At 34.8% G+C, this 16,776-nt stretch overlaps 3 protein-coding genes across 3 annotated transcripts; 1 reads left to right on the top strand and 2 right to left on the bottom strand.

The window, feature by feature from the left end:
* Positions 1-148: 148 nt before the first annotated feature.
* On the bottom strand, positions 149-760 carry LOC137741553 (small ribosomal subunit protein eS21y). Its single transcript, XM_068481249.2, has 3 exons — positions 711-760; positions 476-608; positions 149-298 (listed from the first exon to the last, which is right to left on the bottom strand). The coding sequence occupies exons 1-3, from the start codon at positions 758-760 to the stop codon at positions 233-235; spliced, it is 249 nt and encodes an 82-aa protein (XP_068337350.2). The 3' UTR covers positions 149-232.
* A 6,093-nt stretch (positions 761-6,853) lies between these two features.
* On the top strand, positions 6,854-11,138 carry LOC137742519 (uncharacterized). Its single transcript, XM_068482406.2, has 9 exons — positions 6,854-7,272; positions 7,779-7,809; positions 7,941-8,089; positions 8,368-8,578; positions 8,677-8,748; positions 8,863-9,030; positions 9,190-9,285; positions 10,001-10,114; positions 10,752-11,138. The coding sequence occupies exons 1-9, from the start codon at positions 7,253-7,255 to the stop codon at positions 10,863-10,865; spliced, it is 975 nt and encodes a 324-aa protein (XP_068338507.2). The 5' UTR covers positions 6,854-7,252; the 3' UTR covers positions 10,866-11,138.
* Positions 11,139-11,586: 448 nt separating this feature from the next.
* On the bottom strand, positions 11,587-13,277 carry LOC137743079 (uncharacterized). Its single transcript, XM_068482994.2, has one exon. The coding sequence runs from the start codon at positions 13,246-13,248 to the stop codon at positions 11,626-11,628; it is 1,623 nt and encodes a 540-aa protein (XP_068339095.2). The 5' UTR covers positions 13,249-13,277; the 3' UTR covers positions 11,587-11,625.
* Between the last annotated feature and the right edge of the window lie 3,499 nt (positions 13,278-16,776).

Genomic DNA, 16,776 nt, shown 5'->3' with positions numbered 1-16,776 from the left:
CATGTTACACGGGAGTCCCTCTACATCCACAGACCTTTTTTGGTCCGACGTTCATGCATCATTTAAAACACAAATTTTTAAATCATCATGCATTAATATTAGCAATGGGAATAGTTCAAAACAGTTGCCAACTAAAGGCAAAGAATACCCAACAAAATGGATCGGTTCACTAAATTCAACACTTCCATTCTCAAGAACACAAATCCATAGAAGAAACACGGTTAATCTCTTTCTAGTTTTGTTTGGCTTCAATTTTCTTCTTCTGCCACAGTCGGTCTAAACCGCCGTCAGCATCTCCCTGAAGAATAAAAAGCGAGACAAAAACTCAGAAGCGGAACTAACAATCTTCGTAATTGCAACTGTCTGAATTAACTGGCATATAACCAAACCAGAGTGTAAATGCAGAGTAGAATTAGACAACTGCGTAAAACAGGCATGTCATGAAAAGAGTTGAAACGAGGGAAAGAAGGAGAACCTGAGCGCGGACGTAACCACATAGAGCGAAAGTGGAGAACTGGCCAGTGTAGATGCCATGTTCGTCCAGATGACCAACGTTAATCTGAACGGAGGCGTGGTCCTTTGATGTAATCAACCTGTTGGTCGCCGAGCTGTATCCACAGATCACATAATTTTAGGAGAATACTTCATATGAAAATCCCAAAAACAAACAATGATATCAATCAGAGTATTCATTACACCGGATTGAATACCATTTCCTAGGAATGTAAAGCTCAGTGATAACGCCCTCTTCGTTCTGCATCTTGGTCGACGAAACGACTACAACAGCAAAACAAAATCCAAATTCCCACAAAGCTAAATTGGTTGCTGAGAAAGATATCAAAAATTATGATTGTATGTGTAAACATTGTGTTCAAGAATCTAAACTGTCAAATTCTAAAGCTAAATTGTTTTAAAAAAAAACAATCTAGCAAAATTACATATCCGAAAGTCGAAATGCATAGCAACGTTCCATCATAAATACAATAATCTCCACCTGTTCAAGCATAAATGTTTGTCACTTGATTAGGGTTTAGTATCTTGCAGACTATAAACTCCATACAAGTTCCAGAGACCCAAATGGCTACAATTTATGAGGCAATACGACCCACCATAAAATCAAACTTTTGAAGCTATAACGATAGTTGTGGAAGTATCATTCAAAAAATGCCAAGAGACATTGCCACCACCCCCCCCCCCCCCCCCCCCCCCCCCCCCCCAAACACACACACACACACACACATATGTATATTATAATGGACAAAGAGTGCAAGGAACAAATGGCCTTGTGCTGTGCGGGCGTTTGGGGTCTGACGGGTTCTTGTTTCCACCCCCAAAATAATGCAACTAATCATTACAAATTTGACCCGAGAAGTTTTTGGTGTTTGTTTGACTTTCGTACTTAGTTTTGGTTTTGGGGTTTCATTTCTGCCATGGACAACATGGTATTTTACTATTTGTAGGGGTGCAACTTAGGTTAGAATGTCAACATGGCTTTTAAACTAATTAACTTTCACAATGGGTTTAGAGTTTAAATTGGGTTCAATTTGTCCGAGTTCGAGTGTTTCTCAGCTTTATTATCAAGCTAAATCTTGTAACTTCTTATTTTTAAGATTTTTGAAAGAGTAAACTAGTGTCTTACCTCTTGACCTATAATATCTGTAGGAGTTCACTTAAGTTATATTCAAGTGGTAAAATGACAATTTACTCTTTTTTAAAAGGTAAAACCAAATAACGTTAATACTAGTTAAAATTCAATTTCGTAAAATCATGTAACACTTCAAGTTCAATTCCACAAATCAATGTCCACTAAGAAGTGAAACCAAAAAGTGTCGAAACCAATTGTTAAACCATTGCAGAAATACAATTAAACTACAAAGCTTCAATCAAAGAAAACTTAAAACGACGAAATCATTAATTGGGTTTCCAAACAAGTTGAGTAAGGACGGATTTGAGTTGATGTGATCAAAGTTGCACTTTTAAATATTCGTCTCTTAAATGTTAACAAAAAATTTGTTTGTATGCTCATGCAGGGTGACAAAAATCCTTTTTTTTTTTTGGGTGTGCTATCCACACACTCCTTTTTACTTCTCACACACATTTTGTTAATTCTTGTTCGTTGATCTTCTTCAATTCATTCGATCCGACGACTGAAAATTAGAAGGGTGTGTGAGAAGTAAAAAAAGGTGTAAATATCACAGCCCTTTTTTTTTTTATCTAAACTTGTATCCTATTATATCTATAAATTGTGAGATCTATTTATTTTATCTTAGAATGATCCGAGTCGCAATAGATGGGTTGCTAACTAACTTTAAAAAAATGCCTAAAGAAAAATAAAATCAGACTAAGGTCCAGATCTAACAAATAAAACCGCACTACAATATATAATCGGGTTTGTACTGATTTCTCACCTTAATTTATTAAAATTTGAACAAAACCGGTATGTTATTAGTAATTTACTTGCCTGTTGTTTGAATTTCAAACCAGTTCAAATTAGACCGTGCCCACCTCTAAAGCCATCTCCAACCGATCCAACTAGAGGGTCATAAGGTCGAAAATAACCTGAAATGACACGAAAACCTTCTCCAACTGAGAGTTAGGTCAAAGGGTTTGTGGGCCTTACTGGGCCAAAAGCACCGAATCAGACCAGCGGGATGGCCATCTCCAGCCAGCCCACTTATTTTTTTGGATAATTTGTTTTGCCCAGCCCTTTTTTTTTTTTTTTGGACTATTAAAAAAAAAAAAGTTCTTATTTTTCTCTTACACCATTTCTTACAAATTTTTCACCATTCCATATTATCTTACCTCATTTCTAATAATCTTCCTATGTCCAAAAATCTTATTTTAATATGATAGTTTAATTTAATTAACTATAGTAATTCAATTAAAATAATAAATTATGTTTGGTCTATGGCCCTATGACCCCTCGGTTGAAGATGTTTTTTTTGTCACAAGACTATGTTTGGCCTATGATCCTTTGGCCTATTCGGTTGGAGATGGTATGAAATATGATCTGACACTGTTCATTAAAATATAATTTCTTGAAGGGCTATGGGGTCAAAGAGAGCTCTTTGACCCTTCGGTTGAAAATGACCTAACCTCCTCTTATGAGTTACCCAACAAAACTGATAATCAAATGAATAATCTCCTTAAATCCATGGAAATATTTCCCCTCCCTTGGAGGATGATCATTTGTTGAGGACAAACAATCAAAATTAGAGCTAATTGATTCCCATAGTGCAGTCTAGACAAATTAAAAAGCAATCGCAAACGTATTCACACAAAAATTCGATTCATCGACATATTAAACCGTATTTTGAGATGATGCACAAATAGAACCCCGATTTATATATTATAGCCGGAGACAAATAAGCATGTGACAACACTGCCGGATAATTAGTGATAATATAAACAACAAAATTAAAGCAAATGCTTCCTAGTTGTGGTTGCTGTTCCCCCTCTAATCACATTACTTAAAGAAAAAATATAAAAGAGGAAATACTGCCGACTTGAACGATGCAATGTGGTGTAATTGTCAAGCGAACAATATAAAATAAAATATTCAAATCCAAAAAAAAATCAAGAGGATTTTAACAAAACACTTCCGATACTGTTTATTTTTAACGAAAATGATATTTTTACTCTAAAAAATCATTTTTATACTATTCACTTACAAAACCATCAACAAAACCAAATTTGTTCTTTGCGCTAAGGGCAATATGCATTGAACGAGACCATGTGCTATAATTGTTTCCAGTAAGTAGAGTGGAAACAAGATGCATCCTTGGATTATCAGAGTGATGAATATAGAAAGGGCTTGAGGGATCGTTCGACACCTCAACCGACTTGGAGTCTCCCATGGCGAAAATGGCGACTTTGCTCACAAGAAAAACCGAATAAAAAAAACGAAGAGAAACCAAGGAAACAAAAAAAAGTCCTAGGATCTTGGACTCTCTGGTACCATCTTAAGAATAGAATGGCAGTATGAATAATCTTCTGTATTGATCATTGAAATATACAAACTAGGCTAGAGTTCTTCTACAAACTATAAAGATACAATCACATCCCGTAATTCCTACAAATTAGCTAAGTAAATATTTTTACAAAGGGAAAGAATAAATCGATGATAGTCAACGATCACCATGCTACCAAATAGGAAGGAAATCATTCATATCATAACAACCATAAAATCAAACTTTTGAAGCTAATACACACACACACACACACACACACACAAGTATATATATAAAATGGAAAAAGAGATTGCCGATAGGATTCATGAAGATTTAGAATGTGCCAGAAGAGTAAGAGTTCACCTTTGGCAACCGTCACAGTGGAGGTGGTGGCGGCGGCTGCCTCAAGAGTGCAAGGAACAAATGGCCTTGAGCTGTGCGTGCGTTAGGGGTCTGACGGGTTCTCGTTTCCACCCCAAAATAATGCAACTGATCATTACAAATTTGACCCCAGAAGTTTTTGTTGTTTGTTTGACTTTCGTGCTTTAGTTTTGGGGCTTCAGTTTTGCCATGGACAACATGGTATTTTACTATTTTTAGGGGTGCAACTTAGGTTGGAAAGCCAACCCAGTCTCTAAACCAGCCTTTACAATGAGTTTAGGTTTTCTCGGGCTGGAGTTTAAATTGAGTTCAATTCACTCGAGTTCGGGTGTTTCTCAGTTTTTTTATCAAGATAAATGTGGATGCAAATTTCCGCATTCTTCTTCTTGGACAAAATTGCACCTACAAAACAATTAACACCTTAGGTCAAGGCCAAGAGCCTCACACGTCCACGATGAATGGGGGACCTTTGGCCGAAGAATCTCCGATGCCAAAGTTAGAATTTAGAGAGAAAAGTGTTTGGAGAGTTTTTGAGAGTTTTGGAGGAGTGTGGAACTAGTCTTTCAAAGAAGATGGAGTCCTATTTATAGAGCATGGCCGGCCCTTGGATGTTTTTTGGGGTGTAATGATGATTAATTTGGTAATTAATGGATTAATTAGGAATTAATCCAATAATTAGCCTAATTAATTTAATTTATATGGAAGGTTTTGAAGGTTATGGAATGATTTCCTTGTAGAGGATATGGAGTAAAGATGGATGAGATAAATTTGAACTTGTTACCTATTTTGGGCACTCTTGACTCAGTTGATGGATAATTCTCCACTGCTCACATGTAAGAAACCCAGTGTATCTCGAGGGTAATTTTGTCCTCTTTATCTAAAAATCTACGTGTCGCCTCTTGATTATTTTTGGCTCCACAATAAATCTTTTAACTTTTTATTTTCAAGATTTGTCAAAGAGTAAACTAGCGTTTTACTTCTTGAACTATGACATTTGTTAAAGGGGTTCAACTTAAGTTATATTCAAACGGTAAAATGAAAATTTACTTCTTTTAAAAAAAAAAAATGGTAAACCAAATAACGTTAAAATTAGTTAAAATTCAATTTCGTAAAATCATGTAAGACTTAAAGTTCAATTCCACAAATCAATATACACTAAAAAGTGGAACCAAACAGCTTCCAAACCAGTTCAAGTTAGACCATTGCAAAAATAAATTAAACTACAAAGCTTCATCCAAAGAAAAATTAAAACGATAAAATCATTAATTTTCCAAATGAAAAATAGCCACAATCTTAAAGTATCATCTCAAAAGATATGCATCACTTATATATGTTTATATATTTTGAAGCGGGATGCATAATTTGTTCAAGGGAGAATTTGTGTCAGAAATCGTGTTGGACATATATGAGCAATGCATCATCCCAACCAAACTTATTACTCAATTCTAACTTGTCTAAGTGGGTTTAAATCAAGTTGAGTAAGGACGAATTTAGTTGATGTGACCAAAGTAGCACCTTTAAATATTTGTCTCTTAAATGTTAACAAAAAATTTGTTTGTATGCTCATGCACGATGATGAAAATCCAACTTTTCCTCTGAACTTGTATCCTAAGTTATATCTATAAATTGTGAGACTAACTAACTAAAAAACGCTTAAAGAAAAAAAATATCAGACTAAGGTCCAAATCGAACAAACAAAACTGCACCACAATAATCGAGTTTGTACTGATTTCTCACCTTAATTTATTGAAATTTGAACAAAACCAGTATGTTATTAGTAATTTACTTGCATGCAGTTTGAATTTCAAACCGGTCCAAATTAGACCATGCCCACCTTTACGCCTCCTCTTATGAGTTACCCAACAAAACTGATAATCAAATGAATAATCTCCTTAAATCCGTAGAAATATTTCCCCTCCCTTGGAGGATGATCATTTGTTGAGGACAAACAATCAAAATTAGAGCTAATGGATTCCCATAGTGCAGTCTAGACAAATTAAAAAGCAATCGCAAACGTATTCACACAAAAATTCGATTCATCGACATATTAAACCGTATTTTGAGATGATGCACAAATAAAACCCCCATCTATATATTATAGCCGGAGACAAATAACCATGTGACAACACTGCCGGATAATTAGGGATAATATAAACAACAAAATTAAAGCAAATGCTTCCTTGTTGTGGTTGCCGTTCCCCCTCTAATCACATTACTTAAAGAAAAGAAAATCCAAAAAATATAAAAGAGGAAATACTGCCGACTTGAACGATGCAATGTGGTGTCATTGTCAAGCAAACAATATAAAATAAAATATTCAAATCCAAAAAAAAATTAAAGGAATTTTAATGAAACATTTTCGGTGTTGTTTACTTTTAACGAAAATGATATTTTTACTCTAAAAAGTTACTTCTGATCTATTCACTAACAACACATTTTTGTCATTTTAATTAATATTTAAAATTTTCAAATCTTTTTTATTAATTTTCCTAAAAATCAAATGCCAAAAATATACCCTTTCTATTTTCTTATGAACGGAATCGACACCGTTTGACGGCAAAACGCGTGTCTAGAACCTCGAGAAAGTCTTCCGACGTTCATTGACTCCGCTTCCTTGGTCGACTCATGCTAAAATGCGCTGGGGGCTGAGTTGGTGACGTGCCTTTTTATTACAAAGCCAACGGTGGAAAGAAATAAGAAAAATCTAATTTCCCTGCACTTGGCAAAACCAGAAAGCTATCTTCCTCAATCCTGCTTTGCTCAAACAATCCTCCTCTGACTTCTCTCAAAATTCTGCTTCTGCTTCTGCTTTCTGGGTTCAAATTCTGCTTCTGCGTTCTGGGTTCTGTCTGTTTTGTGCCACGTTTGAAGCTGAGGATCACAAATTTGGTGGAATATTTGAAGATTTAAGTCGGTGGAAAATGGTTCTGATGAAGGAGTTGTATCCTTCCTTTTATATTTTTGCTTAATTATGTTATCTGAATTATGGGTTTGAATTATTTACCATTTTATCTGTTTGCTGAGAAAATGCCATTTGAATTTCATTTATGTTGTTCTAGCGTAGATTTTTACTTGGGGTGATGGCAGATATTGGATTAAGACAAAACTGAGCAAATTAAGGGTGTTTAAATGTGTTAATCTGTTACAAATTAAGGGTTATTTTGTGAATGAAGAACATAGAATAGGAAGGCAAAGTTCCAATCTTTTCTGTTATTCATGGGGGTTTACGTCCCTCGCAAAGCGGGAGCTTTGTTAGCTTGGGGCCGCCCTTATTCTTATTGTTCTTTGCGTATTTAGCTAATTAGAACTGAATGCTACTTAAAGATTTTATCTTTAATTTTTCTGGTAAATTTGTACGACTTTTGCAATACAAAAACTATGCCCCCTTTCTTTTGAGTTTTGAGGTTTCCTTAACTCTTGTCCTTTCAACTGGGGACTTGCGTGAAGTCGTATTGTCATGCCCGTGTCATTGGAAGAGGTAAATGTAGTTCAAGAGTTCATGATTCTGTGTTCTACTAAAATTTTAACGAAGCGATTAGTTTTGTTTAATTTTCATTTGTAAAAGAACTCTGGAGTGATTGTTAACCACATATTGAACTTGAACTGCAGTATCAAGTAGCCCAGACGTACATGGTCATGAAGATGCAGAAACAGAACACAACCAGTACCGAAGGGGTGGAAATAGTAGAGAGTAGACCCTTTGAAGATGATGTATTTGGAAAGGGTCACTACAGTTCTAAAATTTATCGTCTACAAAGGTAAAACCGGTTCAAATTTGTCAGTTTAAGTTTCCGTCGCTAAATTGTTTATTTGATGATGTTGAAAACTTGAAGTTTGCTTCTTCAGTTGAAAAATAATGTATTTTGGTCCTGATTTTACCACAGCATTGTAACACCTATGTTCCTACATATACGGTGGCCTCACTGTTTGTTTACTCTCTTTTTTCGGTGAAGTGGATCACCTGTTAATACCGTTTCAATTAGACGTGTATGTTATGCATTCCAAGTTTACTTATTCATTCATTTTCTTATTCCAGCAAAGCTCCTGGTTGGCTTACCACTTTTGCACCAGCAGAAGCTCTCATCTTGCAAGAGGAAGCCTGGAACGCATACCCAAGATGCAAAACAGGTTTTCCAAGCGTTCCTTTAGTCAATTGTTGTATACCTTGTTTTTTAACACACTTCGAACTTATTCTAATGGGGATTTTGGTTGACTGCAAATGTATGGCCAATGGCACAGTAATTAAGGTAAATTCTCTTGTCCATCTCTGAAAACAATTGATACTTCATCTCTTCTTGGACTTTTTTTAAAATCAGAAGCATGATCTTGTTTTGGGATTTTGCAGTGCCCATACTTCACCAAGTTTCAGCTGACCGTCGAAACTGTTCACAGAGCTGACAAGGGCCATTCGGATAATGTAGGTTTCTAGAAAAGTTTTCTGTTCTTTTATTTTGCGACTCTTTTTGTAGCCCAAAATTTGTAATTTAATGGCCTCATCATCCTCTTTGATACTTCGTTAACTACAACCTAGGTTCACGGTCTAAGCAAAGCACAATTAACAACTAGGGATGTGGAAATTGTTGATATTGCTTCATCAGCAAGAGATTACTGGAGTTACATAGTTGGCACTAACAACACGGACTTATCCCAATTTACATCAGCAAAAACTGGACGTGGTCCACTTTTAGAGGAATGGCAGGTTGGAATATGCCCTAACAGTAGCTTAATCTTATTGTGTATTACTTTGTGCTTGAATATTTATTTATGAGATGGATAAGATGTTGCGTTCTGATTATAGTTATCTTAGAAACTTCTCTATCTAGCTTTCAACCTGTTAATTATTACTTTTAAATTTCAGGATAAGTCGGATCCAGTTATGACAGCCTACAAACTGGTCACCATTGATGCACCATATTGGGGTTTTGGCAATAAACTTGAACAAGCTTTGCTATTGGTAGGCTCTCTTAGATTTTGACCGTTATCATTTATTATTTTTGTTATACGTCTTTTGGTTATGACGAACGTCTTCTATAACACAATAGCTACGCAAATGGCAGCATCAGTTTGTTTTTGTATGAAAAAGACAACCAATAAGTTAGAAGTAAATTTCTTTTTATAGTTCAGGTTTGTTTTTGCAGCAGAATGAGCAATGTTTACTTTTGTTGGAAATAAAAAATAATGATACGGTGGAAACAACGAGACCAGAATATTAACCTTGACCGGTCGTAACCATTGGTTATGTAATCCAAACTTCCACTTGTCAATTTTCTATGTCCCTAGTCACAGACATTTCTAGAAACTTACATCATGTCTTTTTCTTTGGGTTGGAACTATACCAAATCAACCTTCTTGATGAAATTTCATCTCTATCTGATTGGCTTTAGAACAACATACATATGATGTGAGTAAAGCATTAAAACTCCAGTGGAAGTATCAGAAGATTCATATCCTCTAAAAAGCTAGTAAACTGTGTTTGAGGTCACCTTGTCCTCGTCTGCACTTCTTTTCTCTATTAACAAATATTCGCTTTCTCATTTTCTAAGAAAGATTCTAAGCGGAGTGAAATTTTAAGTTTATATTGGTTTTCAGTTTCACGTTTATATGAAGTTTTAGTTCATTTTATTCTATTATACTTTTAACTGTTACTATAACCGAGATACTTTTTATAGGGTGAAAGGGCTCTTTTCATAGAAAGCCATCGGAATTGTTTTTCTTGGATCGATGAATGGTTTGGAATGACAGTTGAACAGATACGTGAAAGTGAACGACATAGAAACTCAGAGGTACGAAGGTTCTAGACAACAACTCATTCAATAGATGTTTCCAATGTTCAATGAAGTTATTGCTTATAATGCATTTCTTTCTATATTTCATTACCTATCCAAAGAAAAATTAAAAAAATGAAGCCTGCATATGGATTATGATCAACTTATCCATGTTTTGGTGATAGAAAATCACATTTTCATAAGCCAAATTAACTTTTATTCCCTGTAATTTACTAATAGTTTCAATTTGGGATTCTGGGGCATCTAAGCAAATTGGAGTAATGTCAACCTTGTAATTTCGTATTGGTGTCGGTCACACAAATTGAAGATCATAAGTAATACACTGGCGCAACGTCTAATCTTTTCATTTTAGTTCTTCTTACTCATTGTTTCCAGTCATTCAAATTAATTTACCAGAAAATGAGTCATTCAGTTTGTATTTAGTGAAATGTATCAGCTTTCTTTCGAGTGTGGTTCTTCTGTGACACTGTGACAGTCTGGTTAGTTTCCGCGCATTCCCAGTCTTCTGTGCTTGGCCAAATTGCAAACTTCTGTTATATTTTGAAATTGAACCTTGCAGTACAAGTCAATGTTGACTTACTTCCAAACCAATGATACATCATCAGTTCTTAATGACTACTATTCCATGCTGCAGACCAAGGAACTTGGGAGGCCACCTTTGGTGAAGAGTCTAGAAGATTTTGACCAGAGATTATTACCTGAAAGTGAAGAAATTTATAGCGGGCAGAGAGCTCAACTTTCAACTTAAATCCATGGAGTTCCGTTGACATGGAGCAAATTCTTTATAGGTGTGCTGTGTTCGACAATAATCACGTGCATCAATCGCATAACAGTAGGCCTTACCTGTTTCGTATTACACTGCCGGTTGTGCTGCAGAAATTGTATGTGACATGCCCGGGTTGGAATAGTTTTCCTGCTGATTTTTCGGCATAAACATGACAGAAAGTATAGCACACTTACATGTAGCATGCCCGGATAAATTATCAAAGAAAGGAATACCCAGCATGGAAATTTTCTGTTACCTTTCGAAAGAATTGTGCATCAAGAATGGTGGAAGCACCACATTCATAATTTGGTTGCATTCCAAAATACACGCCACATTTACAAATGATAAGTTTATATACTGAGAAATGCTGCAACAAACTTGTGCAATTTTCATCAATTTCATTTGGGGAACGGTAGGGATTTTCGTACTCTCAGTTTCTCCTTCTGTGCTTCTCCCTTGTTTATGTACGTTAATTCTCCTTTGATTTCATCAATTATAAGGATAGAAACAAGGGGATGGAGCATAGAACGAGAAAAAGAAACAAGGGGAAGGAGTCTAGAACGAGAAAATGGGACTGAAAATCACTTCTCTTTGAGAAACAAATGACAAACACTAATTATTGATTCTTTCTTTTCTATGAGAAACAAATCAAACTATCACAGTCAAATTACTTGGAGGAGTTAAAACTCTCCTGAAATTCATAAAATGCGAGTATCAACAAGCAAGTTAACCAGTTCCCCCTTCACTCGTCGTTCGATTCGTAAGGAAGTTGATTGAGATCCAAGTCTAGTTTTTCAGGAACTATATTGATCTCACCGTCTTTTTCATCCACCGGTGCTACTTCTGCTGTCCCCGGGGCATTTTCCACTGGCATTCTATAGTTGTGACCTCTCTTGTGGCCTCCCAGAGCCTGACCTGTTGAGAACTTGCAGGGGCAGATGTTGCATACAAACTGTTTGGTCTCCTGCTCCACTGCTTCAGCTTCTTCTGCTCTTTCAAGTACTTGGTTACTGGTAGCACTAGAGCCATTGTAGTTTCCCCTTTCAGCATAAGTAGCACCAAATTCTTGAGTTCTTCGTGGAATCTGGTAGCGGGCTTGGTCGAGTAAAGCCGTGTCTTTGATGGGCTTTTTACCTGTTTTCGAAACTGCCTTCATCATCACCTTCTTCGACTTCACCCTCCAGCTAATCTCATCAGCATTCTCATCATCGTCATCTTCTTCCACAGAAACCTTTTCTTTACCTCCAACTCTTAACTTATTCGACACAAAAGACACACTCCCAGAATTTCTACTTTTCTCCAAAGTTTTTTTACTTCTACCATCAAGTTTCAACTTGATCTTCAATGGAGTATTGCCTTTGTATCCACGAGGTGACTCTTCTATTGCCTTCTCTGATGCAGATTCACTAACTTGGTCAGCTGCATACTTACTACTGAACCCCGTTTCATTCACGTCACTCATCGCTGCATCTGATCTTCTGAATCTAAACTCTTGAGGCTTGCTTGAAATCTGGTTGAGGGTTTGATCAAGCAAGCCAATATATTTTTTGGGTTTTGTACCTCCAAAACTTTTACTTCTCTCCATGGTAATTTTCTTACTACTTCTACCATCAAATTTGATGTTCTTGGATGAAGGGTTACCTTTGTATCCAACTGTTGACTCTTCTATTAGCTTTTTCCCTCCGAATTCACCAACTTTGTCTTCACAATTAGGATCTCTTTGGTTAGCAATCCTGCGTCTTTGTTCGATCTTCTTCCAGTTTACTAAAAATTTTGCTGCATCGTTGTCTGTCTCTATGGTGTGATCGGAAAAACTACTATCACCATCACCATCATCATCACTGGAGTCATTTTCGTACGAAGAAGATTTGCTCTCTTCCGAAGGAGGCTGAACAGCCCCCGGAGGTCTCACACCTTTCCAATCTCTTTCGCGGTGGAGTCTCATGTGTCCGTGCAAGGATTTGATTGATGGAAAATCCTTTTTACAAACATAGCACGAGACTTCACTGCTGCTGCCGCCTTCATTGGAAGCAACATGTTTCTTCTTCGGCTTAAACAATGCTTTGTTCTTCTTGGGAAGAAGAGATTGATTAAAGTGAACTTTTCTGTGACCTCCTAAAGCTTTTCCATTTTGAAATATCTTCCCACATTGCTCACAAACCCGATCTCCGCTTCGATGATGAACAACGTCACTGTCTAGCACTACTTGTTTACCCTTATGATCAACATCGTCACTTGCCGGAACTTGTTCTTCAATCTCTTGTGAATGCACATCATCATGATCCACGATTTCTTGATTTTCTTCTTCTTCTTCTTCTTCATGATCTTCTTTTAGGTGCTTGTTTTTCTCTTGGAAGTCTTTCATGAAGAATTAGAAAATCAATCCAATTTTTTTTTTTTCAGCTAAACTGATAGAAGGGTTGAGTTTCCCTTTTGTATTGGATTAGGGTTCTCACTAGAGAAGCTGGTTGTATAACAAACTCTATGATTGAGACCCTATCAAAAAGTTTCAAAACCCTAATTGATTTTCTCTGAATTCTGGCTGCTTTTGTTTATTGGTTTGTTTTTTGGAAGTAAAATAATCGCCCCGATTAATTAGTGGAAATTAATTAAGATATGATATGGAGATTAATTTGTGACTTTTAGGGGTTTGGCTGAAATCTCTGATGATTATCCCCTCCAATTATGAGTTGTGTCTAGATTAGTATGTTTGAGTACCCGATAAGTTTGCTGTAATTAATCAGCTGGGGTAAAATGGGATAAAAAAATATTGTTGGTTGGGAAGATAACTGCTGGGGTTCAATTGTTCAAATAGGACTCGAGCAACTTTTTGTTTAATAATCTTTAATTCCTCAAAGATTAGTCCTAGTGAAAATTCTAAGTTGGTTTTTAGTAAGGAATGCTCCGCCCATTATTTTTTTCAGATATATAAGTTAATTGTAATTAGTTTATAATAATTCGGTTTACTGAATCTGTGATCTTAATGTCATGTTGTTGTGATTTCAGAATATATCTTACTTGTTAGCTTAGATCATGACAGAAATTTGAGTTATTATGTGCGCCTCCTAGTGGATTAATTCCCTTTTGGTTTGTGGAAATGAATTGGTGGGAGATCAATTTCCATATGTTTCAAGGGGATGAGAAATGAATTCATTTCTTATATTTGGTAAGTTGGAAAAGTAAATCAAGAAATATCATTGTATTTCCTTTCCCATATGTTTGGTCTGTTTTCTTTGATACGACCCATGTTTGATTTGTGCAACAATTGGAAACAAACCATCTGAAATCAGTATAGGAACGAAGGAATTGGTATAGGAAGAAGTCATTCACATTAAAATGTTAACTAACCATTTGAAATTATTAATTTTAATGAATCAAAATCGTACTGATTTCCCAATAAATTTGAGAGGTTTATTCTCATGATCTCTGTGTAATGTGATTTAGTGATAGACCTAAACAATGAATTGCTTCGATCATTATGCAACATTATAAAATGGAAAACAAAAGGTGGAAAGGCAGCTAGGATTTCTTAATTTTGCTAAAATATGCATGTGCATGTTGTATATAATGCATGATTGTGTGAGAAAAAGAGATGCAATCCCTTCTTTAAGAAATAAGGAGATTTAAGTTGGTAGCTACCATCTTTTCTTTTGGATACCTCTTTATTTATTTTTATTTATTTATTTATTTATTTTTAAACAAACGATATTATCTACATTAGAAAAAGAGGTAAGATTAGCCTCACAATAGATTTTTTGGATACCTCTTTTATGTAGGATTTTTTTTAGATACTTCGTCTAGGAAAGAAATATTTGTTGAGAATCCAATAATAAATGGCTATTTAATTTGGTTGTGGACCAATTAGGATTTTTTATTTAGAAAAACTAATAAAAAGGGTTTGAAAACTTTGAGTTTTAACGATAAGGACAAAATAAAAGGTTAATTGAATAGTAACATGATTGACTTTTTAGGGTAAAAATGTGGTTTTTCGTTAAAGTGAACAGTACCAAGAACTTTTCGTTAAAGTTCCTTTTTTTATTTTGAGTACATCAATATTTTTACACTAAGGGGAGGGGGAGTTTGACTAAGCCACACAATGGGCAACCTAATTTGGTATCGAATTCGCCATCCATGAGATTCGAACCTACGACCTCTCACTTCCAAATGAAGAGGAATACCACTAGACCGTAATATTGAGTGACATGGACCAATTAGGATTTAACCACAATAAACCCTGTTGGAATTTAACCACAATAAACCCGGCTAATCGACTTTCAATGTTATGGTTAAACCCGACAGTTTCTTACACGACACGAAAATAACGGGTTTCGGGTCAACACGATAACTAATCGGGTTATTATCAGGTGACCCGTTAATAATGGATTCTTAACGGGCATACACACGGGTAACACATTGGTAACCTGTCTCGACCCGTTAAGAAAAATAAATTATAATTTTAAAGTTTAATTACTAAAAAATTTATTATAAAATACAATAGTCATATTGTATATATTGATATATTCTATATTAAATATATATTTTTGTATTATTATTCTATATAAGTTAAAAAAAATTAAGTTTTATTCATTTATTTATTTTTATTATGAGAGTTTCTTATTATCATTGATAGGATAAATTTTATTTAACATGTTGTCCAAAATTAAAATCAACTAGTATAGTATTAGTATAGGCAATAAGACATCCCTACAAGTATGAAAAATGTGAAAAAAATATATAAACACTTGTGATTCATCATTCCTCCACGAATAGAAAATGGTTACACTTACATTATCGTTTAGATTTTTAAAACCCTCCAAACCGTCATGAATAGTGTTTTTTATTTGAGTGTAAAAGTAATAAAATTAATAATAATTATTGTAGAAGTGTAAGAAATGTAAAATATATATACACACACACACAATCACTCATAGTGACAAGCTTTACAACTTTCGTGAAGGGGTCAACTTCAAAATCCGACACTATAATCCATAAACCTTAAATTTGTATTTAACCGTCGATTGTCGTTTAGGCTTTATTCTTTATATTGAATTTCATTTTTTAAAATTTTCTTTTTTGAAAACATGATCTTTTGGGAGATGTTGGAAGATGAACGGTTCAAATCTTTAATATGAGTCGATGTTATATGGTTTGTAGAGACTTTATAAACACCAAACAATATTTTCACTAACGGTAAAACTTTGAACATAATATCAACTTGAACTGTTCATCTTCTTGTATCCTCTAATAGATCATGTTTTCAAAAAATAAAATCTGAAAAAATAAAATTTGGTGAGAAAAATGAAGCATAAATGTAAACAACAATCGACGGTTAAATTTTGATCTATGATTTATATGATTATAGTGGCACATTTCAAAGTTAAACCCTTCACGAAAGTTGTAAAGCTTGTCATTCCGAGCGTTTATATATTTTTTAGTCTATATTTTTCACACTTCTACATTAATTAAAAAACTATATTAAAGACTTTACTTAAACAATAGCCATAGGATAAATGAGAAGAGAGTGCTAATGTAAAAAGCCTCACTGAAAATATCATCAATATAACTCTTGAAGACAATATATCAAGCCAAAGTTCCAATACCATTTCCCATAGTGATTGATGAAAATTGAAGAGTTTGATTGTAAGAAAATATGCAAGGTTCCAAACCTTGAAACATAACTCCCTTAATTTTGCAAATCTTTTGTAATGTTCTAATGTTTTTTTATTTATTATGCTCTTTTTTTGGGTATGTAAATATGTAATACTTCAAAGACAAATGTGTTTTTATGTTTTGAATGTGATAATATAGTATGTATATACTTATTTAGTATTATGTTTTTCATTTGATTATTTATTGGTTTAAAATATTTTTTCTTAACTGGTAACGGATTAGG

Source organism: Pyrus communis, chromosome 11 (genome assembly GCF_041283825.1).
Source record: "Pyrus communis isolate YQ-2024b chromosome 11, ASM4128382v1, whole genome shotgun sequence".
NCBI classification, from domain to species: Eukaryota; Viridiplantae; Streptophyta; class Magnoliopsida; order Rosales; family Rosaceae; genus Pyrus; species Pyrus communis.
The sequence above is the reverse complement of the archived record's forward strand: the minus strand, read 5'-3'. Positions and strand labels throughout refer to the sequence as shown.